This window comes from Doryrhamphus excisus, linkage group LG11 (assembly GCF_037039965.1).
Source record: "Doryrhamphus excisus strain RoL-2023G ecotype Guam linkage group LG11, RoL_Dexc_Guam_v1.1, whole genome shotgun sequence".
In the NCBI taxonomy this organism is placed as follows: domain Eukaryota; kingdom Metazoa; phylum Chordata; class Actinopteri; order Syngnathiformes; family Syngnathidae; genus Doryrhamphus; species Doryrhamphus excisus.
In genome coordinates this window covers 15,953,947-15,981,351 of record NC_136367.1, presented here as the reverse complement: position 1 = coordinate 15,981,351, position 27,405 = coordinate 15,953,947, and the positions used below count along the sequence as shown (strand labels likewise).

The window sequence follows — 27,405 nt, the reverse complement described above, 5'->3', positions numbered from 1 at the left end:
TTCAAAATGAGCCCACAGAAAGCACAAAAAAACATGAAAGCGTCCTTATGTGACGCCTCTCTAATGAGTTGTAGTCACACAATAACTTACATTGTGGTCACGGTGCTCTTGTTCTTCTACGCTACGGAGCGTGTCCTCCTCACGGTGCGTTTACACGCCAGTCTGCGGCAGTCAGGCTCGCCTTTTTCCGCAGTGAGCCAGCCGCGGCTCCGCTCCGCTCCGCTCCGCCGTCAATCGCTCTCATCCGCGGCTGGTCCCCCTCCACCCCCCTCGTGGAGCCGGGTCACGCTAACTGGCGTCCCCACCGCATCGTTATTCATTCACAAAAGCGGAGCTCGGCGAGTGGACGACCCCACGGGTGTTTTACTAACAACAACACTCAATGCGCTAAACAAGGACAAGTTGGCAGCAGGCATGAGGCGTTCACGGTCACACCGGGAGAACAGCCTTGCTAACCGATGTCCAGACCACATTTATGACGTAGGGCGGTAAAACAAAGTCTTATTGGCAACAAATCACCAGAGAGAGAGAGAGAGAGAGAGGGAGAGAGAGAGCGAGAGAGAGAGAGAGAGAGAGAGAGAGAGAGAGAAAGAGAGAGAGAGAGCGCAATGGAATGAACCATCAGCCTGACTCAGCAAGCACACCGATGCTGACGTGCAGAGCTCCAATTTACTGATGGTTTTAAGTCAACGGGACATTATTTTCGACAAATATCACTCAATATTACGTTATTAATATTTTAAAATTGTTTTTTAATACATGGTGGGCGATACTTTAAAGTTTGGTATGGATTCGGTCCCAACTAAATACAGTGACAGTTACTGAAAATAATAGTATGGCCCCTAATATGTCACTACAGTTACTTTATACCTCAAAATGATTAGGATCACAAAGATTTTGTTACTGTTACGTTTAATCTTTTCTCGTGATTATAATCAAAAGATTCAAAAGAGTATTTTGGAGTCTACTCAAAATATGAATCCTGGTTTCGCCCCCAAAATCCAAACCTAAATGGCCGACGTCCGATGTTTTGTGACAATTGAGGAAACTGGTGGAATTATTCATTTATTTTTTTACCGCTTATCCTCACAAGGGTTGCAGGTGTGCTGGAGCCTATCCCAGCTGTCAGAGAGAACATGCAAACTCCACACAGAGATGGTAGAGCGGGGAATCGAACCCAGGTCTCCTAGCTGTGTGGCTAACCTCTCGCACACTGTACAGCCCCATATAGGGTAACATTCATTCATTCATTCATTTTCTACTGCTTATCCTCAAGAAAGTACAAGGGGTGCTGGAGCCTATCCCAGCTGTCTTCTGGAAAGAGGCAGGGTACACCCTTGGACTGGTGGCCAGCCAATCACAGGGCACATATAGAAAAAACAACCATTCACACTCACATTCATACCTATGGACAATTTGGAGTCGCTAATTAACCTAGCATGTTTTTGGAATGTGGGAGGAAACCGGAGAAAACCCACGCATGCACAGGGAGAACATGCAAACTCCACACAGAGGTGGCAGAGGCTGGAATTGATCTCGGGTCTCTTAGCTGTGATGCCTGCGTGCTAACCACTCGACCACCATGCAGCCCATGAGTAATCTCAGACCTCATAAATAGTTCATGGTGTCATATTTGTAAATAAATTGTTATTTTGATATAAAACAACCCCTTTTTGTGTTGTTTATGTTGTGCTGTAGTTGTTTTGATATTTAAGCTGTCACAAAAGCAATAAATGTGTGTCAAAATGAAAGTTATGATTGAAATGTATATTCATAAAAAGCTGTTTTTCTCCCTTTTTTAGTCGGAAACTAACATTTTCCTGAAATTTACCTATGTTCTACTACTGATGACTAAAGAACTAAATGAAAGACTTCTAATTCAACGTTTTAAAGTGGAACGCCACCCCCCCCCCATACCATACACGATGATTAATACTAGACAATAAACCAGAAGAACAGCTCAGCATCTCCATATCTATTACCCAGCAAAATTGTATCCATGCTGTGCAATATATACATCAACCCCACCAGCAGACAACTTCCCCAGGCAGTCCTCTTTAGCCTGACAAATTTCCTCTTGACCAACCTCAAAAGACCGCACAGACATTACAGTCCCAGCATGGACTCTCAATTTGACTACATAATTACATTTTAATATTTAACAAGCACAACATTTCGCTACTTCACCACACGCACTCCACAAGCTTGACTAAATTCAAAGTGTCACATGAACTGAATCTCAGTACTTTTAAGTTGCTTTGCTGTGGTATGAACTTATTGACTTGTACTTAAGCAATAGTTTGTTTATTGACAGTATTTTTATACATGAGGGGAACTGAGATACATTGTTTACATTCATTGTTTACATTATCAATAATAAGCAGCACTATATACGTATGTTACAACCCAAAACTTATACGCCATTTTAAAGGTGTACACTTTGTCAAATAATTCACCGTGTTAGCGCAGAACAATGGCTCCCAGGAAATGTCAGGTGTGAGGGAAAGAAAACTTGCCTAGCATCAGGCAGAAGTGATTGGAGTTGCTGATTACTAGCCAGCAAGAGAACAATACGCTATCGGTCAACTGTTCGACACCTTTCCAACGTTACATGGTCGTGTTGAAGCAACATAAGAACAAGCTGTAAGTAACAATTTCTACTCCAGTACCGGCAAAATTAGAACGTGGGGTTCGGCAGCTGTCTGGAAGTCCTTGAGAGCGCTCGGGAGTGTGATCAATCACAGCGGAGTGAACTTGGCAGGAGGCGCACCTGGAGGCGAGCTGGGGGTCCACACCTACACAGCATGTATTTTGGAAAATCCAACGCTCTTAACAAGGAGTATCTCTTTTATTCAAATATTAGTACTACAACAGTCATACACTTTGGACAGTGGAATCAATAATAATAATACAATAATTTCACATCATTTGTTATGGTAATAACAAATACAGAACATTAGCATTGTGTGCCATTTGCATTGAAAATTAACATTATTATTATATAAATAACCATATAAATTATTCATAAAGCACATAGCAAATTGATTTATAATTGTATATTTTTAGTGTTTCCCACAGCACTGCAATCTATTTGTGGGGACGGGAGGGTGTTTTAATGGAGTTATTGTCTAATTTGCATAATTGTTCATGATGCATGCCATTTTTGTGGATGTTTTGGTCGACAAAAAGTGAGCAAAAAACATGAAAAGCACAACAAATATGCTTAGAAATAGACATGTCACTTCTTTTTGTGTTTTTTTAACATCACCAGCCAGATGGATCCATAACATACATGTTATTTATTTCACTTTTCTGTGCATTATAACACAAGAAAACAAGTTAATTTCAGCTAGCTTACAATGCTGTCATTGGTATACACCTATGTCAACTATGAAGCCCTGTAAAAAAAACTCTAACAATGTTGCAAAATTCCCCAAAAAAGTGCAGTTCCCCTTTAAGAGTCTCCAACTATGTCCAGTAAGAGCAGAAAAAGCCGCTAAATGTGTTGCTAGAATTGAGATCCTGTGGGCACAATTTACTGCAGTTGAAATTATAATGAGTACTTTGTCCCTCATTTATCACAGTTCACCGGGGAAGAAGTATCACAGTGGGGAAGACGGACAAAGAAATAAAAAAATTACCACTTCCACATGGAATGGGAGGAGAGCTTTTTTTTCTACTGCCAGTATCCATGCTGTGTGAAAGGTAACGTCATCTAACATCATGTATCATAACATAACATTGTTTTTTTTAAGTGACAACTTTATGTATAATCTGAGGTTTGTGATTGGGTGGGGTGTAATGTATGCATAGTTTTCATCATCCATTAGGAAGATGCCATCCCCTCAAGAGCCTCAGCTCTGGCCCTTTCCACTTTGCCCTTCTCTCCTTGGAAGTAGTCAGAGTCGATCCATGCTGGCTCCTTAGAGAGCTTCACGTAGATGTCCCCATTGGTTTCTGTTACTGTGTGGACTCGCTGCTTCACTCCTTTTGAGAACCATTTGTGCACAGGTGGATCTTGGGTGGGGTCTTTGCCCCTGTATAATCCTTCACCTTCGGCTAGGGACATCTTGTACTTGTGTTTGGGACAAATTATGCACAGCTTGCCATCAATTTCCTGCATATGCAATGGAGACCACATGGGTAATCAAGCGCATTGATAAAGAAGAGTAGGATATTTCAAATCTCACCTCAATGTCCCCGTTCTGCAGCATCCCACCAGCATCTGTTGGAAGGTGTAGATGATCACTATATTGCAGAATATAATCCTACGTGCAAGCACATTATGGCATGGATATCTATTATAGGCTCATGGATACAATGCAAAAATGGAACTCACGATGACAGTAAGAGTCCATAGCATAGAAGCGTTCCTGGTGGTAGATGATCAATATATCCCGATCCTCCACTGTTCTGAAAGTGCGCTTTGCTTCGATCAAATTTTCTTTCTTCCCCACAAAATACAGCTCTCCCGCTGGACCCTTCTGCTCCATGGCACTGCGAAATTCAGCAAAGATTATATTAGTGTTTATCGTACCTGTAGTTGCACCAATCTAATTTGAATTTGGATCCTTCTTTATAATGTGATTCACCTTTCACAAAGTTACTGCTTCACTGATTTTTAAGTTTGCATATCATTTTGAATTGTGTTCTGTGTCCTTGTGGTGTATTAGAGGGATCTACCAGTACTCTGTTGTGTGTCTGTTATTGTATTTACCACTGCTACCAGTAGAGGGTGTTGTATAATCATGTTGAAGATAGGTGCTGCTACACTTCCTCTAAGTATGTGTTTACGTGCCTTCACCAGGAAGAGCCCACAGTTTACAGTTTTAAATAAATTATTGGCTAAGGGAGAACCTTCCCATTGTCAATCAATCAAACTTCATCCCTTAGCTCCTTGCTAAACTCCGATAAACAATAGAAGAAGTAGCTAAAGAAGTAGTACGTGGACGAGGACAACAAAAGGACAACATGTTTTAACAAGAATACAAAAATGCTACAGCTAAACGATGCCAGGATGAGATATATATATAATATATATAATATAATATTCTAATATAATATCCTGAGTCACTTAACAATTTATTGTGTCTACCATAGATTGATCATTAAAATTCAAACGAAATGTGAACTTTGAGAGTGTTTAAATAACAGAGAAATTTGAGGAAATGTTAATGCCTTTCTGAAAAAAAATGTCTAAAGTGTATGATAGGGGGGGTTTACAGCCTTAAAACATATAGAATAATTGTAAACAAATCAAGTTGCCTACTTTGCGGATTTCACTTATTTTGGGCTATTTTGGGAATCTATCCCTGCAATAAAACCTTAAAAAATACTACAGTTTCTCAGTTCAAATAGCAAACTCCAGCACTTTCAGATCTGGATTTGTGACCTAGGCTGAATTACATTACATTTGGCTGTCATGATTCCATCCAGAAACTAAAATCAGACTCCATGTGCAATCTCTGTGACAATATACTAAAAATATCTTCATGCAAGACCCCAAGAATGAGTCATGGTGTGGAATAATGAGCACATCAGTGCAGGCTGAGTAAACACAGTAGTAGCAGTCAAAGTCACATGTAAGGAAGCCTCCAGCTGATTTGTGAGGGGATTTTCATAAAATGATGAAAAGAGCAAAGATGAATTGTTTTTTTTTTTTGTCAATACCTGTTGTGCGAGTGCAGGTAAATTGCAGAATCCACCATAAAAAGTTTTTCAGCTTATCTTTGTCAGTTACATATTTGTTTGAAAATGAAAAAGTATCCCTGTTTTGGGTTTTACCTTGAAGTTGAGCTGCAATGTCCTCTCTGTTAAGCCGAGCAAATGTACCGCTCACAACTCCACATGGTGTGGGAAGGAGGCCTCGTATTTTATCTTCAGATACAAGCTGCTTTCAGAGGGTCTTATCAATGCCCTTGCTTTCCTGTTTCCCCTCATGCACAACCGTTTTACCTACAGATATATATTTCTATTTGAAAAACAACAACAACCTGATTCCTATAATTCTCACACTCTTAAAATGTCTTTCTTATCATATTTTGAGACATAAATCATAGTGGGAAACAACTACATACAGTTTTGTTTTTAAAAAGATATTGTATTGTATAAAGTAATGATACTAGTAATTTCTTTAACCAAAATAAATCAAATCATTATAACCACAATTGCAGCAATCTAGTTATGGCCATTATTATTTGCAGTAGTAGTAATAGTGGACCTCCATATAAAGTCAGCGCAATTTAACTTTTTTTTTTTTAAACGTTTTTGTGGCACAGCGTTTTACATATAGGAACCATATTCGTTTGTACTCAGTTTAGCCCGGACCAACTTCATGATGCAACGGTGCTCAGTGTCTTCTCGCCGATGAGAAACAAACTAATAAACGAAAATAACGAACAAACAAGGAAACAAACGTTTGTTAAACCGTAGGTTTCATTTTATCTAACTATTTGAGCTGGCGTTTTAATTTCGTTGAGTTTGAAGGCATTTTTGTCACAACTAAGCGGATATTTCAATATTTTAGGTGCTGCCAAAGTTTATGCTAGTTCCTAAACTGAAATGTTAAACGGGGCTTCCTCAGTATGTGCGTACATTTATCAAGTAGTGCGTCGTAATAAGGTTTATAAAGGCATACCTAATTATTAAACAGAATTAATATGAGTATTTCATTGTAGTTTTGATATACGTTGTATTATCGTGGCTGTATAGGGCTGTGCTTGCAAGCATTGTTCAGTACTTTTAGCAGAGTTTGTTTCCCAGCTAATCTTTGAAGAGTTCAACTAGGGTTGCTTGAAATGGACCAATCAAACATATGGTCAGACAAGATTTAGCTTCTGCCTTTAATTGTAAAAAAAAAAAAATGAAAGCAATAATGCCACTGGAGGAAGTTCCAGTTTCTCTTGCACTTGCACCTCTGCATGTTTGTTTGCATCACTCAGAAATGAATGACAAAGGTAGAAAGAACAGATAATGATTCGTTTTCAGAATTGTACTGCTGATCCAACCTGGCTTTTTGAAGGTTTATGTTGATAAGTGACTATAGTTTATAGTCTTCCCTCTGAGAGCTAACCAGTTTGTTTCCTGTCTAACATAAGATGGCGCTTCGTGCCTGTGGGTTCATTGTATTTCGGCGTCTTGCAAACTGTGTTCCTCCACAAGACAACATTGAATATCTCCTCTTGCAGACCTCCTATGGGCAGCACCACTGGACCCCACCTAAAGGTATAAAACAGCACATGACTCTCCCACTATTTATTTTACTCATAACCTGTTCACCATCAGGCCACGTGGACCCGGGTGAGGATGACCTCACCACAGCTCTTCGGGAGACCAAGGAGGAGGCAGGGCTTGACGCACAGGACCTTCAGGTTGTTGACGGCTTCCTGAAGGAGCTGCATTATGAGGTGAGAGGTCAACCCAAGGAGGTTCTGTACTGGCTGGCTGAACTGAAAGACCCGGGGACCAAAGTCATTTTATCTAATGAGCATCAGAGCTACCGCTGGGCCCGGCTGGAAGACGCATGCACTCTTGCCCGGTACAAAGAGATGCAGGACACTCTGAGAGAAGCACACAGACACTTAAAAACTCAGCAGGACAAGAAGTAACACATGGGATTCTTTTAACAGTACTTTTAGTGCAACCTATTAAGCTAGTACCCACTTTGAACTACCTATCACACTGTCAAATGTTGGTAATTTGGATTTTTACAACATTGATGTGTAAAATGTAAACCTTTTCACCTCAGTCAATTCAATTATTACTTTTAAAATCAATTCATTTAGACATGTGCCATCAACAACTCATGTCATTAAAAAAAAAAGTACTACCATCTCTGTTATATAGACTGTGATCGATCATACAGTTCCAGAAGTGGAATCAGACTTGTATCTGTTTGTATTTGTCAGTAAAAACAAACAAATATGTATTCTCATTCTCTTGTTCAAGAACGCAAACAGTCAATACGGCCACAAGAGGGAGACAAAACAAATATTTTCCCCACAGCTACAACGGCACCACAGGTTGCACTAATGCATCCCTATTGTGTTAAACAGCACATAATAATATAAAAAATCAACCTTAGTATGAGTGGCATGGACATCGCTGACAATCATTGCTAAATTAATACTGTTTAATCAGGGTAATGAATCGATGGCAGCTGTCCTATCTAGTCCTTGAACATGATTGCCTGCTTGTATAAGAGTCCTGAGTGCTGCGATCAATTCATTGCTCAGAGGATACTATTTAGTAGTTTATAATAGCAATTTGAAATAACACTGACAAATTATTTATGCCTAAATAGCATGTACTGCATTTTCACAATTGTACAAAGAATGGGAAGACGGTACCTGAGTAATATTAAATAACTAATTCTTGAAGAAATAATTAATATAACAAATAATATACTAATTATAACATGGATTTTGATTATGATTTACCCTGTACAGTATCATTCTATGCCCAAGCAACACGGCAATGTGCTGGTGACTCATTGTCCATGTTCTCTTTATTGACTGACTGCTAAACAACCCGCCATGGAGCCAAATAAAGTTGCCATCAATTTGATCAAAGAAAGTGAGAAACTTAATCAAGAATGAACTCACTGTGAAGTATGAAGATCACATACACATGACCGATCTCAGCAGGATGTACAGGAAGTCCGCATCAACAGTAGGTTCCATCCAAGTGTGGAGATCTTTTGCAGCCCTGACTTTAACCCTTAAATGCATGAGTGACTGGACCCTACACTCTTCCATAAGTGGGTCAAAAATGACCCATATTAGAATCAATGTGTTTTTAAGCCATTTTTGCCATTTTGGTTAGGAATAATGCTATAGCATACTTGACAATGCCAATGCTATAGTATTCCAGATTGACAGGTGTAATACCTATACTGTATATTTTACAAAAACTGTGCTCGTGTTAGCTATTTATAAAGTATGCCCAACAATACATAAAGTAATGTTAGCCATCTAGTGTCAGCTAGTTATAAAGTAGGCTAATTTGTTGATAATACTAACAGTCATGAAGGACACACACACAATATCATATGAAGATAATACTTACATGTATTAGCACTTGATGTGTAAAATAATATTCCTGAGGGGTGACACTTCTGATATAGTCTGTGTGGTCTACAGTTAATTTATTCCTGACAGCCAAAGTTGATAAAATCAAAGGTTCCTATTCGATTCCATAGAAAATGCATGCGGGTCATTTTTGACCCACTTATGGAAGGTTGGGGTAGTAACACAAAAACAAAAATTTTTTCAAATGTATAAAAGGTAAGTTAAAAAAATTTGAATGGCATGATATCAAAAACATGTATTTTGAGGAATACATGGAATATGAAATAACAATTTTTCATTACGAAGATATTTCAAGAAAACAACCTGACCGGGTCATTTTTGACCCACTTGTGCATCTAAGGGTTATAAGGGATGCGTTGAATCAATAGTTTATTGTCTCGTATAAGAAACCGCAACTATGCTGTATCATTTATATTAATTTTTCGACTGAGGCGGCCGAAGAACGGGGAAGAATTTCAGGATGTGGTCCGCCATCTGCATTAGAAGCATGCAGCTTTGCTATTGGATACAGCCTCCATTTAACAAGGAAACAATGCATGCTTGAGTCCTTGTTGTATGTCTGTAACTGTTATGGGTCACCAAATTGGCTAATGTGTTAATATTACCCATAATAATGTGTTAATATTATAAAAACAGATATTTGTCCAATACGACAGTATCAGGACCGTAAATGCTTACATCTGATACATGCAATATTTACAATCCACATCATCCTCTCTAATCCTTTCCATCGACCTTCCACTTGAGGACGACCCCGCGGGTGTGCGCAAATGGGTTCATGTCTGGAAAACACTTGGCCACTCCATCACCTTCACCTGCTTCAGCAAGGCAGTTGTCGTCTTGGAGGTGCTAAGAGGCCCAGTTACGGAACGACGAGGTCATGCTCTGCTTCAGAATGTCACAGTACGTGTTGGAACGCATGTTTCCTTCAATGAACATGGGCTGTCATGTGACACTGCCACCATCACGATTCACTGTGGGGAAGATACAATTACTTTGGTCCTGGTGTTGCCAGAAATTTAGACCTTTTTCATTCATTCATTCATTTCATTTTGGACAATTTGGAGTGGCCAATTAACCTAGCATGTTTTTGGAATGTGGGAGGAAACCGGAGTACCCGGAAAAAACCCACGCATGCACAGGGAGAACATGCAAACTCCACACAGAGATGGCCGAGGGTGGAATTGAACCCTGGTCTCCTAGCTGAGACCTTTTTCAGTGGTTAGTAAATCTTTACTAATAATAAGTATGGCAATAATAATGAATCTAATACAGGCACTCTTTAAAAGCATTTTTCTCTGATGGTATAAAATAAGGTGATTTATATTTCAACGCGGTTCGATGGCATACTGCTTTATTGATGAACTCCAAAATGTTACCACCACATCAACTGTGCCTCCTTATCTCAACCCCCCTGAAAAAACTTGTTTATAGTTTCCATGACCTGCAGTCTTCCAACTCAAAGCTACCTTGCAAGAAATTTGAACATTCGACAATTACACGGTGCATCCGTAGAACTTTGCATCCCCAAAAAGACAACAAAATAAAAGAAAAAGGCATTTAACAGCATTTAACATCGATAGGAGCGGACTCACTCGCATATTGCAGTCTGTTAATTGTGACCATGTGACATCGTGTTGGCTTGGGGTAAATTAAATCACACCCCTAAACAGCATAAACAAAGTAGTTTGAGATTTTCTTAATCCCATGAAGACAATTGACAAGCATGTGTCAATCTGTCTGTGTTCAGTACAGAAACTTATCAAATATGGACAACAGTGAGGGTTGCACTGTTGACTCATATTTATACATTTCTGTTAAATTTATGGAGGATTTAACTACTGTAAAGAGCCGGTTAGCTGTCACTGTAAAGCACTGGCTGCTCCTCCACATCCATGTTATACTCATTCTTGTTGTAGTCACTTTACAACAGAAGCGGGCAAACTGCTGAAAAAGTGATGGTGGCACAAATCGACTTTCGTATTGTGACTTTTCCACAAAAGAAAACAAAAAAAGGGGGCGTCCGGAACATGTCAGGCAGGTAAATCCTGTTGTATATCGAAATCGACTCTGTCCATAATCCGAGTTGATTTCTTCTGTCTTAGTGAGTTTCCCAAGCAAAACAGGAAGCTTCTTTTGGTTTCACATGAACATGAATTCAAACAGCTTGTTGCTCCACTTTCAAATGAAATTATTCTGCTGTACTTTTAATTCCTTGGCATATAATCTGTCCGAAGCGTTGTGGGTCGACTTGATGTCTAACAATATACTGTTTTGTGTTTTTCAAAAGTATAACTTCATCACATCCTCTGGCCTCTAAACACAACTTAAAATGTCCCACACTGCAAAAAAAAAAAAAAACTCAACAGGGGGCCAATCCACGGATGTGTGCACCCAGCTCTGTCAATGCATGAACACCCAAAACTCTTGACCTTCTCCTGGTTAATGCAATCACACACACACACACCGCACAGGCATTTGAATGTCGTTTTCATTCAAATGCCAGCTGCATCTTGTCGTTTGTCCTGATTGACAGGTGATTGACTGGATGTGGTGTAAGCAGCACAGTACTGGTGTCAAGACGAAATGTAACATTATCACATCAATCAGAACATCATGTGAGCAGCCTCTTATAACGTCAGGATTCTGGTGATTTCGGGAGCAAAAAGCAGCAGAGCCAATAAAAATCAATAATTGTAAACATTCCGGCGGTGGGATTGAATACTTTCAAAGCCATCTTTTGCCCCTTTTTTAAAAACACCAGTGACAAAAAAGAAGCAAGAACACAAGAAGTGACGATCAGTTTTGTGTGGGTTCCTTGTTTTTTTTTTTTTTTTCCTCTCTCAGTCAAAGTCTTTAGAGGCCCTGAGGTTTAAGAGGCAGAGAGAGGTGTAGGAGGCAAAGTCTTCAACTTGCTCGCCTCTTTGAGGGATCAGTGGTGATGGATGCTGCGGTAGACATTGTCACAGCCAGAGCTTGTGTTTACAAAGTTTTGTTGATTGCATCAAACGGACACGCTGCCGGCATGGCCTCCTCGTGGCCTAGGTGTTTGCCATCAGTTTCTCCATTTTTATATGCTCATTCATATGTTCAACACACACACACACATACTTAGGAGGACATCAAAAGTGACAAGGAGAGATGGCAGATAGTGTTTGAACACAAAAGAAGACAAAACAGTGGGGTTGAAGAGAACACCACAGGGATCGATTTTTTTCATCATTTATCAAAGCTAAGCAGAGAAGGCATTACTTTGAGGAGATAAGTCAGTTTTAACTTTGGGAAGTACACTTGACTCTAATGAGTCAATACATTAAAAACCCGCCATGATCAGTCAATGGTGATCTAACACTTCTGTATGGGTTGAAATTGGCATTTTGTATCCTGTATTGGATCTCATTAGAATGTGAACGTGTACTTCATCAGTGAGCAAATGTGTTGAGAGTGTCTGCAAGAGTGCTAATACATTTTTTAAATGTATTTTTAAAAAGTTTAATGATGGGAATTTTTAATTTAACAGATAATCCAAAACATAATCCAAATCGAAACCACTCCTGGGGGTGCTTTTGAGCAATGCTGGAATCTTTTCTGCAAAACATTTGTACCAAACAGAGTGCAAGCTGGAATTAAGGCAAACGGTGGAAATATAAAATTCTGACTCAGCAATGAACCTTTTAGTGAAACCTTACATAAAAAGTATTGGACATTATTTGACTTAGTTATTATAATATGATAAATGATGAAAAGTTTTTTTGGCAGTAGACTATTGACCCCACTGTATAGACACACGCACACGCGCGCACACACACGCACACACACACAAAAGTAGGCAGGGGTATAAGGGGGAGTTGGCACGGAGCAGTTATTATCCAGATCATCATGAGTCTTCGTTGCCGGAGTCGTCTTGGTTATCATAACATCTGGTGGATGTCTCACCATCCTCCGCAGTGCTGGCACCTCCAGCTTCGCCGATGGACTCCATCTCGCTCTCGTCGTCATCGTCCTCGTCCTCCTCCATGTCGTCGTCATAAAGGTCATCATAGAGCAGGTCTGAGCTGCTGTCCTGGGAAGGAACCCGGGTCTGGACACAGTACTCCGCCAATGTGGTCGGCACTTTGACGCCGTCTCGTTCTGCGTCCGCCGCTGTGGATGTCACCTGTTTCCTGTGGGGGGTAAGAGAGAGACTTTGTTAAGTCCTGTGCTTACACCTCATTGGTCGTAGTGAGTCACAGCCACAAGAAGGTTCTCAGTGACAGTTTTATACTCAGGCTTTGCTGTACTCTGCATGCACCTATTTCAATTCTAATTTGTCTCTCATTGGCAATACTGTAAATCACCGAGACCGACCTTTTTTGACCCACGGACCGACTTGTTTTCCCATAAATTTGTGGCGGAGCGAGGAAGAGCGTGTTCCAACATTATAGAGATCTAATATGTGCACATTAGCACTCAATAACATCATCAAAACTTACCTTTGAAACAAAATATGAGGTGAAAGAAAATACAGTTTTTCATTGTACCGGGCTGCACACCGGCCGAGTGGTTAGCATGCAGGCCTCACAGATGGGAGAAACAAGTTAAATTCCACCCTCGGCCATCTCTGTGTGGCGTTTGCATGTTATCCCCGTGCATGCGTGGGTTTTCTCCGGGTACTCTGGTTTCCTCCCACATTCCAAAAACATGGTAGATTAATTAGCAAGTCCAAATTGTCCATAGGTATGAATGTGAGTGTGAATGGTTGTTTGGCTATATGTGCCCTGTGATTGGCTGGCGACTAATCCAGGGTATACCCCGCTTCTCGCCCGGAGACAGCCGTGATAGGCTCCAGCACCCCCCGCGACCTTTGTGAGGAAAAGCGGTTGAAAATGAATGAATGAATGCTAGGTTAATTGGCGACTCCAAATTGTCCATAGGTATGAATGTGAGTGTGAATGGTTGTTTGTCTAGATGTGCCCTGTAATTGGCTGGCGACCAATCCAGCTGGGATAGGCTCCAGCACGCCTGCTTGGTCATGCATTACGTATAATGCATTTGTTCATTATTGTTGTGAGGTAAATGTAAATTAACAATAAAATCTTCCATCAAAGTTAAATGGCTCCCAGGAAACACCATGAATGTTTCCATGCATGCACGTCTACCGCTCCACAAAATAACAGCAACCACCCTAAGTCAATAACTTCATGTTCTGTAAAATGCAGCTTAAAAACACTAAGTTTGAGTTTTTGAAAATCCCCACTCTGGGTGGAGTTTTGTGTCATGGCCAATCATGGAAATCACCCAGCATTCAAGCATTCACACTTGCATTCACATCCTCGGGCAATTTAAAGTCCCCGGTAAAGCTACCATGCATGTTTTTACGATATAAGAGGAAGCCAGTATGACAACATGCAAATTCCCCATAGAAATGTCCCTACGGAGATTGTAACCCAGATTTCCAGACTGTGAGGCTGAGGTGTTAACCATTAGGCCACCATGCGGCCCCTAACTGATCAGTTAGTACGTATCTGCATATTTATTAACAATGACTATTGACTATACACTGTACAGATAATTAGTGGATGTCAGAACATGGGTGACTTATAAGAAACATTACCTGATGATCTCAGCATACTCTTTGTCTTTGCCTTTGCTGTCCCTCCATCTGCGAAACATGACAGAAGCGTCCACGTTCGCAGGCGAAAATGTGTTTGGTTCATTGAGGAGAGAGATGACACTAAGCAGGATTGTTCTATTAAAAAGAAACACAAGCAAACATGAGATTTTGGCAAAGAAGATCACACACAGTCAGTTCTTATTCCACATTGGCTTATTACCTGACATTCTGGGTGGGATTCCATCTTTCAGAAGGCAGCTCCCCGCTCTGAGGATCATCAACTGGGGGGTGCAGGATGGAGATGCACACGTCGCCGTTCTGGGGACGGGGGGGAGAGGGCGTCATAGTTAGCCAACCTCTATGCAATTTAGCCTTTACACAGAAAGAGGCACAAGATCCAACAAATAAAGGATAAAGAATGCTAAACAAGGATGCTAAACAATGGCTCTCACTGTGGTTTGCTGGAGTACCAAAGCTTTAGAAATGGCTTTATAACCTTTTCCAAACTGATTAACTGAAACAATACAAAATTTCATTTAAAAACTGCATTTTGTGTTCAGTTCTGTTGTCACTGACTAATAATTACATTTGTTTGGTGATCTGAAACGTTTAAGTGTGACGAACATGAAAAAAAAAAACAATTAGGAAAAGGGCAAACACTTTCACAGCACTGTGAATACCAAAACGACTAAAACACACGTACCTCATAGATGTTGGGGTGCCACATCTTGGTGATGAAACGGAAGGTAGGTGGGGAGTATGGGTAATCAACCGGGAACTTGATGTGAGCCTGGAAGAACACACGTAGTCACAGTCTGAGCCCTTTAAGTCTACAGGTCAAAATCTATGCTATGTGACAAATGTCACAAATAACAGCGGCTGGATCTGTGAACTCTCTAGCCCCGTTTACATTGCTGGTTAAAACCAGGATTTATCCGCACTAACACTGAATCGGGAATGACGTTTTCCCACCAATATTCCGTATTAGCTTCAGAGTGGTAAAAGTTTGTATCACTGAGGCCGGGCCATATTATGGGTCATGTTATCTGAAAGACTTTTCTCCAAAAGCTATCTCCAATCTTTGTTCAATATTGTTTGTTATGGATGACCTGATATCTACTTAATCTGTGATCACACATGTAAAAAAAAAAAAAAAAAATTGTGTCGGAAATGGATCATAGGCTTGTGTGACTGACACCTTAGTGCTCACTTAACTGCATTATGTTTCGTTAACTTTAACTAACGCTACTGATTAGGACAGATCCACTTCTATTTTTATTTATACCGGAAACAAAGCATTCCTTGGCTTGAGTACCGACAAAATCCACACAAGTTTTGAACTACTGCTATAAACGTGTTTTGACAAGAAAGAGCACTCAGCATCTGTGAAGTCTACAGTCTTCTTCAAGCAGTCGGCCTCCAGTTAAGTACTAACTTAGGAGTGATAACATTCACATAAAGTCAAGATATAAAAAAAGTATGGCTGATGTTTATTTGCCCAGTAGAGCACAGAATGTCTAGTACTGTGGACTTTCTCCGCGTTTTTATATGAAAAATATATAAAAATATAGTGGGCGCCGGTTGCACGGTGGTTGTGTGGTTAGCGCGCAGACCTCACAGCTAGCACAGTTCAATTGCATGTTCTCCCTGTGCATGCGTGGGTTTTCTCCGGGTACTCCGGTTTCCTACCCCATTCCAAAAACATGCTAGGTTAATTGGCGACTCCAAATTGTCCATAGGTATGAATGTGAGTGTGAATGGTTGTTTGTCTATATGTGCCCTGTGATTGGCTGGCCACCAGTCCAAAGACAGCTGTGATAGGCTCCAGCACCCCCCACGACCCTTGTGAGGATAAGCAGTTGAAAATGAATGAATAAATGAATAGTGGACTGTATCTTTTGATTTTTGAATGTAGCCTACCCAGAAAAAAGTTAGGACACCCATGTGCTATACTTTCAAAACCTTGTCTGTGTCTAAACAAAACAGCCATTTGAAGCCATTTGAATGCAACATTGACAAACGGACTAATGTTATTACTACCATAAAAACATAAAACAAACAACAAGAGAGTAGATGACAGCAACACCCACTCAGTAATATTAAAGCATTCCGGGAAGGCAAACAGCATTATCTGCGTTGTCCCAACTTGAACACACGGGTCTCGGTACACCGGGCTTTCTTAAATGCAAAAAAGAAAGATGTGCCTTGTCTCGCTCAATTCTCTGCACAAAGGTACTACTTATATGAGCACACGTAGCAAGTCCTCAGCCTTTGCTGCAGGGGCATTCCAGCAAACAACAACTTGTTTCGAGGAAACAGATACTCTGGTGGCCCATCCCTTCTGTCACTTAGAGTTAGTAATTGACGTGAACACACCGCATATATGTTTCACCTCATGTAACACATCTAACAATAACTGAAATGAAAAAAATGCAAGTGTATTCCGTTATCAAAATCTGCTCAGGATTTTCCTTGCAGAAGCGGTTTCACTGTTTTATCATTCATTTACTAATCTTCAGCTATTAAATACTGATTATGACAGCTTTAACATCAGTATCTACTGGCTATAAGTTATTAGTAAAGTTTAAATGCATTACCTGTTTACATGTCTTTTTTTTTAATCTACCAAAGCGCCCTTGAGTGAAGCTCCTGTTACTCATCTCTTAAATTGAAATGTTTTTAAGTGGAAGCAGTACTATTGTGCCACTAAGTTGTGCAATTTACTGGCCGAATACTGCGCTTTGTATATGGCGGGAACTAATTAAAACTACTTTATGCTGATATCACAATTTTTGATTCAAAGATTTGTGCATTTCAGGATGGGACAAGTCATCCAATGGGAATAGTCCCATGAAATTGAAGGGTATCATTCATTCCTTTTCTACCGCTTTTTCCTCACGAGGGTCACGGGGGTGCTGGAGCCTATCCCAGCTGTCTTCGAGCGAGAGGCAGCTGGTCGCCAGCCAATCACAGGGCACATATAGACAAACAACCATTCACACTCACATTCATACCTATGGACAATTTGGAGTCGCCAATTAACCTAGCATGTTTTTGGAATGTGGGAGGAAACCGGAGTACCCGGAGAAAACCCACGCATGCACGAGGAGAACATGCAAACTCCACACAGAGATGGCCGAGGGTGGAATCAAACCCTGGTCCTCCTAGCTGTGAGGTCTGCACGCTAACCACTCGACCGCCGTGCCGCCATGATCATGTAATATTGCCCTGAATGTTCCCATTGAACTTTTAATGATGTGAATATGTATAAAGTACCTTAAAGTAGCCTCCCTCATATAGGGTGTTTGGAGGCCCAAATATGGCCACTTCCCAGTTGTAGAGATCAGACTCCTGCACAAGAGTGATACGGAAGCCCTCCACTGGTTGCTCCTGCAGGGACTTCAACTCCATCATCAGGGCCTTCTGGGAACTCGGGGTTGCCTGGTGGGCCATGTTGATCCCACTTCTGACACCAGTGGCCATAGAATGAAATGAAATGACAGAAACATTATTGGCTTGATTGAATTCTCATACATGTACAAGATATTGTTGACAAAAATATATAAACTGACAACTGTTTAAGTGGAAAAATAAGCATACAATTATATAAACAGCAAGAAGAATATTATGTACACTCTAGCTGAGGTATTTACTTTGTTTCTCCGGCCATTCACTGCACTCAATAAAAAGTAAATTAAAAAAAAAGACAAATTTACCTGTATTGCTGCAATGTAATATATAATCGTTTGGTTACTGATGAAAACTGGAGGACAAAGTCATTGGTTGACCATGCTAGCCTGGTAGTGTTTGGCCAAAGTGACACAAGCCGTGGATGTTCCTCTACAGCTTATGGCTGATCCTCGTGTTGTGTTGCTGAAATTCTTTTGTGTGCCACACTGTTGACAGTCTACATGGAGCTAGTTTCAGTGGAAGTCACCGTCTCCCGTGGGTCATTCTTGGGCTCAGAAAAGCAAAGCGGTTTTCCGTGACATCTCCCCGCGCAGCTGGTTCGGTTCGGACAGGCGCTCAGCTGATCCCAGCTTGTTTGTGTTTGTCTATCTGGTCCCTGGCAGTCTCAACTTCTCCACACGTCAGCTAAACCAGTTAGCGAGCAACTTCGGTCAAACGAGACAGTTTTTCTGCTCTCTGCCGTCCCCTCCGACAAAGTGGTAGTGTTAGGGGCCACCAGATGCGAACCTTCGCTGTGGAAATGACAGCAGGTGACAGAGTTTCCCTCAAGAATAACAAGGGTTTTGATCGATTTTTATTTTCCTCTCATCGATGCTTCCGGTTACCATTGCGCGTGTCTGCGGTGCGTCATCGACGTCCGAAACGTGACTTGCGTGCGCGCACTCGATGCAGCTCATGGGTTTGGGACCAAACTACATGTCGTAAGTGTACAGTAAAACAATAAAACTCAGATGTTTTGTCTTTGTTATTTTCAAACCCGTGAGAGAGTTTAAAGGTCATCATAAGACGGCTATAGAAGTATCAATTTATATCTTAGTATTGCATTAAATACAACATATATGCATTTTCTTGCTTGTTGCTTGTTCTTGCGTGTTTTGTAGTTTCATTTAACAGAAATATGATTTGACGTATTCCTGTATTGAAATTACTGAAATAGAAATGCTAAGTTACTCTCAAATGACATTGGTCTTATTGGCACGTAAATCTGTTATAAATACAAATTATAAAGCAGATTTTATTTGTTGTATTATTAACATGATCTTCCGGGAAGTGCAATTCGGTCATGAACGCAACGTCATATGGGTGTGTGACGTCAGACAGGAACCAGCGAGCCTGACAAATCAAGATGGCGTCCCACGGCAGAACAGGAAAGAGATTTCATAATAAATAAAACACATTCGTCTGTAAATCAGATCAAAGCAGCAAATCAAGTTGAAACAGAGTCACGTTTGTAAGGACAACACGGAGCGGATACAGGTGAGTGGAATATTTAGACATGTATTTGCTCAGTTTCGTTACGGGGCGGTGGCAACAGTATTAAGTCAGGCCACTTGCGAAACCAAATCGGTGTAGTTTTCCCCTAAAATGTTAGCCACGAGATACTTTTTATAAATAGAATTTCATATCCTCTAATAATGTAATATTCAACAGTTTTGTTGACGTCAGCGGTTTCAGGCTAAGAGTGTTTAGTTCCAGTATATGATAGCTTAGCCTGTTGCTAATCAATAACTTAGGTCTCTCGTGCTAATGTTGTCGTTCTTTATGACACCGTAATACACGACTTGAGAGCGTTTAACTTACCAGAGATGTTTTGAACTGCAAATACTGCTGTCATGGCTTGTATGGTTGAATGAAAAAGCAACGTTTATCCCAAGCTGTTGGTATCTGGAGTGGTGGTCTTATTTTGTTATGACTAACTTCCATCTTATCTTTACCTAACGTGAGCAAAGCAGGCCTAGTAAATGTCAATCTTTGAACGTGTGTTGTCGTAGAGCATTAGAGAAAGTGATGTGGCGAAGGTTTTCTGCTTGAATCAAACCCGACCAAATAAAGCACTTTTTGCTATCCAAACTGATGACTTCTACCGGTATATGCCAATGTGTCCACATGGTGGAAAGTTTCATTAATGTATAAATAAAAGACAAATGGCTTATTTCTACATTACTGTAGTATAAAATGGCTGCACGGCGGTCGAGTGGTTAGCACACGGGTTTTGGACCTGCGTGCAAAACCATTATCTATGCACCCTTAACTGCTCTGAATAGTAAACCGTAAATAAGATGAGATAAACTATTTATTTCACATATTCCACTGTTGCAGTATAAGAGGACATTAGCATATAATAGCATATAATTAGCATCACTTACAACATATGTAAGTAGTGCAACCAACTTTTTAAAATGCATGCAGAGATACAGTAGCTAAAGCTACCTGATAATGACTACTTAAAATGCATCTGCTGTCATGTGATAGTTGATAAAGTTTATTTAAAAAAAAAACTACATTAGGTTGTCGTCAACAGCCACAGCTGTTAATGCCAATGTTTTTTTTAACCTAGCATTCATTTCAGGGGCTGCACGGTGGTGTGTGGTTAGCACACAGGCCTCACAGCTAAGCGACCCCGAGTTCAATTCCACCCTCGGCAATCTCTGTGGAGTTTGCATGTTCTCCCCGTGCATGCATGGGTTTTCTCCGGGTACTCCGGTTTCCTCCCACATTCCAATAACATGCTAGGTTAATTGGTGACTCCAAATTGTCCATAGGTATGAATGTGAGTGTGAATGGTTGTTTGTTTATATGTGCCCTGTGATTGGCTGGCCCCACCTCTCACCTGAAGACGGGTGGGATAGGCTCCAGCACCCCTGCCACCCTCGTGAGGACAAGCGGTAGAAAATGAATGTAGTTGAAAATATCTTTGACCAATTATATTTAGCCCGTATTCAGACACTATCAACCCGGCGGCAGAGAACAGCATCTTGTGACGAGTACCAATTATCAGCCTTGACTTAATACAGTTCTTGCAGTCTAGTAGTTATCATTTTATTCAACTGTCACTTTCTAAAAAGCATGTGACTGTATTGGTGATCATTTTGTCCTGGATGGCTATAAATGAAGTCATGTTGATGCTTTGCATTGGTTGTATAGCATTGATTTTTACAATATAGGCTTTGTATGCAGTATTTGTTGTACTTTGTGTATTTTTTTTTTCTGAGAAGCCGTAGGTAAACAATGGCTTCTCTGTTAATATCAGGCCTTGTTGTGCAGCATGACCACATAATGGATTATGCACACAACGAATCAAAGCGATGGAAATGGCCACAGCTGAATGAGGGGGACTTAGAAATGGAGTAGTGCAGACTATTTGCACTGACACATGACAAGTAGGACTGCTCTTTGAGACTTTGTCAATTACAAACACTGCTGTTCCATAAGTTATTTTTTTTTAATAAATAATCATATACAATAATCACTTGTATTTTTACAGTGTATCTAAATGGCTACAAGGAAGTCTGTATCGGATGCATACAACAACGGTAAGGATTTGTGTATTTGAGTTATCAACCTTGTGATTTATGCTAGTATTATTGATTCCAATGTTAAACTAACATATACTTGAATTTAGGCCCCATCAGCTACCTTGATGACGTTCCCTTCAAGGTCAATGAAAAGTTTCGCTGCCCTGCCAAAGTGGGTCTGCCTGTTGGCTTTTGTCTGCCAGACTGCGGCTCCTTGTTGGTGGAGACACAGGTAAGTCACTTCCGGGTTTTTATTTGTGTTGTTTGTAACTGGGATACTGTATACTGTGGGATATGGGATACTGTAATATACTGTATATTGGTTACTTGTTGACCAATCGGTGATACATCATAATCGACCCGATTAATCAATCTGAATCTTCAGTTTTCAGTACTTTTCAAGTTTCGCTTCAGGGTTATCATGGCTTGTCTGTCTTAGTTTCACGATTTCTCGTATTGCTCCTTGTAAAAAAAAAAAAAAAAAAGTAGTGTATTTTTATAGTTTACAGAAGAGAACTCCATTACATTTTAAAGCCATCTAGCTGATACCCAATTGATCGGATTGTTCCAAATGTGGTATAGGCAATTTCTGATATGCTAATTAATATTACTACATAATCGGATTGGCATCATCCATATTTGAAATTCTGGTAATTTGAAATGTTTTGCTTAAAATTGGGCTGACAGCAAAGTTTATTGCAATGCCAAAAAAATGTAGTACATCGAATAAAGTGTCTTAAGAAAGACAATTTTGAATATAAATTATCTATGTAAAGCATGGTAGAAAAAAAATTACACAACTGATTTTCCCCAAAATCCACTCAGTACACAGTCAGTGTACACGAGTACATGACATGTAAAAGGAATACTGCATTATAGTGTTCTGAATGACTCAATATTTCCCATAATTCATGTCCTGTCAACAGTATGACTTCTCTTTGGAGAATCGGAGCGTTCGCTGGGGGAATGAACTTGCTGAGGCTCAAGCAGCAGAGGCGCGAGCAGAAGACACGGCAGCCAAACAGGAGACAGAAAACGGCGAAGGCTCGGCTCAATCACAGAATCACCACATTAATGGTGGTGCAGGGAAGAACCAGTCTGCTCTGGAAGACCAGGACCCTCCCCCACCAGCAATGAACCCTGTTCTGGCAGGATTGAGCCATGATGCTATCCTAACTCCTCTGCCTGCACCAAGTTTTGGTCCAAGGAAAATCCAACCAAGCATTCCTCAGCCACACAGCCTCAACCTTGCTGACTTTGAGCGGGAAGAGGACCCCTTTGACAAGCTGGAGCTTAAAACACTGGACGATAAAGAAGAGCTTAGAAATATTCTTCAGAGCCAGCCTCAACCTGCACCTTCTGTTACCACCACTTCACGTGGAAACAGCCCATCTCCTCCTACCAACACCAGCCTCTCAGCAAAACCCGGCTTTGCCCATAAACCCAATGGTTTAGTTTCCTTACTGGATATGGACAAAGTTGGGCATCATGGGAGATCAGGGTTTGAAGCAGAGGATCGACCCTGCAACATACGCTCTCTGACTTTTCCTAAACTTTCGGATTCCGGTGATCCTGATCCAGTAGGATACAGCCCACGAGCCGCACCCATCCCTGCTCCACGACACAACCTTCCCAACGGCAGTCCACCAATTATACCCAAATCCCAAGTCATTGTTGCCCCTCAGCCTCTCAGTCTCAACAAGGGTGGTGCACCGAAACCGGTGAGAACAAACATACAAAGATGGCCGACTCTGCTTATTCAGTAATGAATATTACCATCAAACTTTACTGTTCTTATTATATTGATTTCCAGGGAAACTCCATGTTGGGTTCAGCCAGTTTGCCATGCGGGGGTGCCCTGCTTAGCATGACTCCCAATGAGCGCCAGTGTGTGGAAACCCTGGTAGGCATGGGTTATTCTTATGAGGGTGTTCTTCGGGCCATGCAGAGACAAGGGCAGAATGTGGAGCAGGTGAAGTAACCCCACCCCCAAATCACTACCTACATTCATTCATTCATTCATTTTTGACCGCTTTTCCTCACGAGGGTCGCGGGGGGAGGGGGGGTGCTGGAGCCTATCCCAGCTGTCTTCGAGCGAGAGGGGGGATTGGCCAGCCAATCACAGGGCACATATAGACAAACAACCATTCACACTCACATTCATACCTGTGGACAATTTGGAGTGGCCAATTAACCTAGCATGTTTTTGGAATGTGGGAGGAAACCGGAGTACCCGGAGAAAACCCACACATGCACGGGGAGAACATGCAAACTCCACACAGAGATGGCCGAGGGTGGAATTGAACCCTGGTTTCCTAGCTGTGAGGTCTGCGCGCTAACCACTTGACCGCCGTGCAGCCTCACCACCCACATATTTATGTATTATTTCACATTTACTTTAGTAGAAATCGTTTTTGGGGATTTTTTCCCCCACGGGACTACAAACCTATAAATCTGTGGTGGTCCGAATGTATTAGTGGCGGGCCGGCATAAATATATGCCTGTATGGGAAAAACCTCAAATATCAGAATATATTGATTTGTTTTGAAAACATCAGCGCCCCTTGATCATGAATAATTGAAATGTATTGAGCCAAGGCAAATGTCCTGTGCTGTTTTATGACCGGGCTCACAATTTTAATGATCGAAATGCCTGAGGTCACATGTCAGCATATTTTTTCCTTCTTCCTATTGATTTCTCACATGCATTTCCAACGATTTTGTAGTGATTATGGTGATGGCCATGTAATTATGGTGTCTATATAAGATGGTAACATTGCACACAACTTAATGTGTTATTTTCAAATACAGAACAGACATTTTTTTTTTACCAAACACTACAGTTCAAATCAGCGATAGGCTGCTAAAAAGTTTTTAAATCCAAGGAATACATACTTTCCTGAAGTGAATTTAATTGTACTTCTTGGAACAAGTGTTAAAAGTTAAAACAATTTGTTGTCACTGTCTAAGGTACTGGATTATCTCTTTGTCCACGGACGTCTGTGTGAGCGAGGTTTCGATGCAAGCGCAGTGGAGGAATGTTTAGAGATGTACCAATGCTCGGAAGAAAAGGTGAGTACTTTTGGGCTTTTAAGGTTTACCCATAATACTCTGAGAATCATTAAAATGACAATGTTGTTTTACATCTATGTAACTCAAGATCAGTTGTAGATGAATATGTATTCTCTTCATCATCAGGCATTGCAGTTTCTTGAGCTAATGTCAAGATTTGGCGAAATGGGATTCGAGAGGGAGGCCATCAAAGAAGTGCTGCTCGTTCACAACAACGATCAGGACAAAGCGCTAGAGGAACTGATGGCTCGGGCTGCAGCTAGCTGAGCACAGCCAGTGAAGCAGCTACTGCAGGACCTGACCCCTGTTACCACCCTACACGGCCCCTTTCTTTCTTCCTTCCCACCCTTGTCACACCATGCCCTGCGACGTGTGCTTGCCTTGGCTGTGGGAGGGACAGCTGAGAGACAGTTGTGTTTCTCTGTGCTAAACTGTATTGCGTCTCGAGCACTTCTTAAAGACTGTGTGCCAAGAGTAACAATACTTCCAGCAGTGTTTGTTTCTAATAAAGCCTGGGGGTTTAGTTCCGCGAACTGGTACTGCTAGGGTATTGAACAATGCTAAGGAAGACCCGGAGAAGAATTTGGGCTGTGGCACTTTTGATGCCGTTTATATTTGCTTCCACTTGGAAGTGTTGCGCTAACTGCAGGTACAGCTGCAACTCAGAAATACGACGAGGCGGTCACAGTCCTGGTTTAAAGTCACAATACTGCATAACAGCTACGCTGCCATCTTCCCCTGCACAGTGCAGATTTACAGTAATAAGTGGTAGAAAGGCCTTAAGGAGGCTTTCCTCAAAACCCAACCACAAATCAACACACAAGTACAAATGCTAGTGACCGGAGTTTGAATTTTTCATTTACATCCTACATCATTTTTCATTGAAATAAGCGATACTACTTAACCCAGTTCGTCTTTCTACCTGCACTGGAATAACCTGTTCAGAGGTCCCCTATAGAAAATAAAGTATAATAAAATCTATACCCTACTGGCATGGACCTGTCAAACTGCACACACACGTTTCTTAATTATCAAGTGATATTTAAAAGCTACACTGACACTTTTCTTTTGAACATAGAGTTTGATATTATGTAGGTAGTATAATTTACAAAAAATGATGTTTGCATCCTGGAAATGTGTTTTTTTTTTCTATTTTCCAGCAGCATCGCTGTGCAATAGAGACATTTCATATTATGGAAACGGAAACTGCCGCTTTGAGCCCCTCGAATTGTTGGAGATTTGAAATATTCTTTAAGCCTTGCTGGAAATTTGGATGTAAATTAGACATGTTTGGATTTCATTGATTTTTGTCATTCCATTATTGGATTCATATGATCAAACATTGATTTTTTTTTAATTGTTCATTTCTGTATTTTTTTTTTTTTACATGCAATGAGTGATCATCTTACTGAGTTAGATGCAAAAAGTTCCTAAGTTGATTTGATGAATTACGTAGAATAGAAATGAGGGGGGCATTGGCTGTGGATGTATCTACTGCATTGTCTTCCTAATGTACGGTACCATCCTGTGAAGGGCTGCTACTATTTTCACATCTCTAGGGTGCATTTTGCAACTGATTTTGGATCGTGTCAAAGCCAGAACCCCATTCATGCTTAAAAATAGCCAACACTATGAAACTAGTCTCAAATTTAGTACACAAATGATTTGGTCCATACATTGTCACTCCCATTTAGTCACTTTAAAAGTTGCATTTTTTTTTTCTTTTTCTCACGGCTTCTCAGTGATTGCTGTGGTGATCGTATTGTTTGAGAACAACTGTGGCAGACAATTATACATACACCTTGTTTTCAGAACATAATTATCAGGTTTGATAGTCATTTTTTTGGTTCTGTCGTTTATACATTTGTGTATATGCACCAGCTGTTTAATCTTACTACAACCTAAAGTTAAGAGGTCAACACTTTTTTTTTTGTTAATCAAACTGAAAACCAATTTATCACTAAATTGACATTTTGGGTAGTATCCATCAATAAGATTTGCAGATAGGACCGTGTGTCGATTCTAACATATCTGGTGACTAATCTTAAACAGGACATTGTAATCTGAATGAGTTCCTTTGATTGTGGGTTACAAATGTTCAACTTTCTCTTCTCTGACGTTGAAAGGTCACAATGATTAAATAAGCAAATCGTTTCATCAAAAAAAAAAAAATTGAAGTAGTGGGAGTCTTACTGATATGATTTGTGATAAACACTCCTGTGCCTTGTTGTTTGTTCTCCACTGCAAATATACCCAAAGTAAATTCGGATAAAACAGTTTCTACAGCAAGATGATTGTATGAGGCTGGTATTAAATAATATATCAATGTTTTTTTAAAAAAAGGAAATCAGCACATTTGATTTGTGGGTTTCACTTTAAAATAAAGTACACACAAATAATGTAGTTATTGAGGGAGAGGTCTAGAGTAATTACTAAGAACTAATAAGTAGTGGTTAGGAGGGTTTGTTCTTCATTAACTACTAAGGAACTAATGACTAAGGCACATTTAAGAGTAATTACTGAGGACCTAATGAGTATAAAGTACTGTAATTTTGTGTACCTTATTAAGTGTCACATTTCTTAAGAAAAATATGCTTTAAATGTGTTGCTGTAGATTAGTGAGGGATCAGTCTTTTGAGCTATTATATAGCACACGGTTTTAAAAG

The 27,405-nt window shown here is 40.5% G+C and overlaps 5 protein-coding genes across 5 annotated transcripts in view; 2 read left to right on the top strand and 3 right to left on the bottom strand.

The window, feature by feature from the left end:
* The window catches only part of rhobtb3 (Rho related BTB domain containing 3), a 31,917-nt gene extending 31,413 nt beyond the window's left edge, over positions 1-504 (bottom strand). Inside the window, exon 1 of the mRNA XM_058045887.2 lies at positions 91-504. Coding sequence (XP_057901870.2) covers positions 91-92 — 2 coding nt within the window. The 5' untranslated portion in view covers positions 93-504. The remainder of the gene's footprint in view (positions 1-90) is intronic.
* Positions 505-2,444: 1,940 nt separating this feature from the next.
* rfesd (Rieske (Fe-S) domain containing) lies at positions 2,445-5,920 on the bottom strand. Its single transcript, XM_058079710.2, has 4 exons — positions 5,785-5,920; positions 4,340-4,497; positions 4,191-4,225; positions 2,445-4,117 (listed from the first exon to the last, which is right to left on the bottom strand). The coding sequence occupies exons 2-4, from the start codon at positions 4,491-4,493 to the stop codon at positions 3,827-3,829; spliced, it is 480 nt and encodes a 159-aa protein (XP_057935693.2). The 5' UTR covers positions 4,494-4,497; positions 5,785-5,920; the 3' UTR covers positions 2,445-3,826.
* A 361-nt stretch (positions 5,921-6,281) lies between these two features.
* Positions 6,282-8,681, top strand: nudt2 (nudix (nucleoside diphosphate linked moiety X)-type motif 2). The gene is made up of 3 exons (XM_058085139.2): positions 6,282-6,428; positions 7,098-7,224; positions 7,285-8,681. Exons 2-3 carry the CDS (start codon positions 7,098-7,100, stop codon positions 7,605-7,607), a joined length of 450 nt encoding a protein of 149 aa, XP_057941122.2. The 5' UTR covers positions 6,282-6,428; the 3' UTR covers positions 7,608-8,681.
* A 3,766-nt stretch (positions 8,682-12,447) lies between these two features.
* ube2r2 (ubiquitin-conjugating enzyme E2R 2) lies at positions 12,448-18,999 on the bottom strand. Its single transcript, XM_058085112.2, has 6 exons — positions 18,399-18,999; positions 17,959-18,148; positions 15,386-15,472; positions 14,903-15,000; positions 14,683-14,817; positions 12,448-13,252 (listed from the first exon to the last, which is right to left on the bottom strand). The coding sequence occupies exons 2-6, from the start codon at positions 18,133-18,135 to the stop codon at positions 12,967-12,969; spliced, it is 783 nt and encodes a 260-aa protein (XP_057941095.1). The 5' UTR covers positions 18,136-18,148; positions 18,399-18,999; the 3' UTR covers positions 12,448-12,966.
* Positions 19,000-19,451: 452 nt separating this feature from the next.
* On the top strand, positions 19,452-27,018 carry ubap1 (ubiquitin associated protein 1). Its single transcript, XM_058073788.2, has 7 exons — positions 19,452-19,629; positions 21,638-21,686; positions 21,776-21,900; positions 22,595-23,389; positions 23,482-23,640; positions 24,638-24,739; positions 24,866-27,018. The coding sequence occupies exons 2-7, from the start codon at positions 21,647-21,649 to the stop codon at positions 25,004-25,006; spliced, it is 1,362 nt and encodes a 453-aa protein (XP_057929771.2). The 5' UTR covers positions 19,452-19,629; positions 21,638-21,646; the 3' UTR covers positions 25,007-27,018.
* The last annotated feature ends 387 nt before the right edge of the window (positions 27,019-27,405 follow it).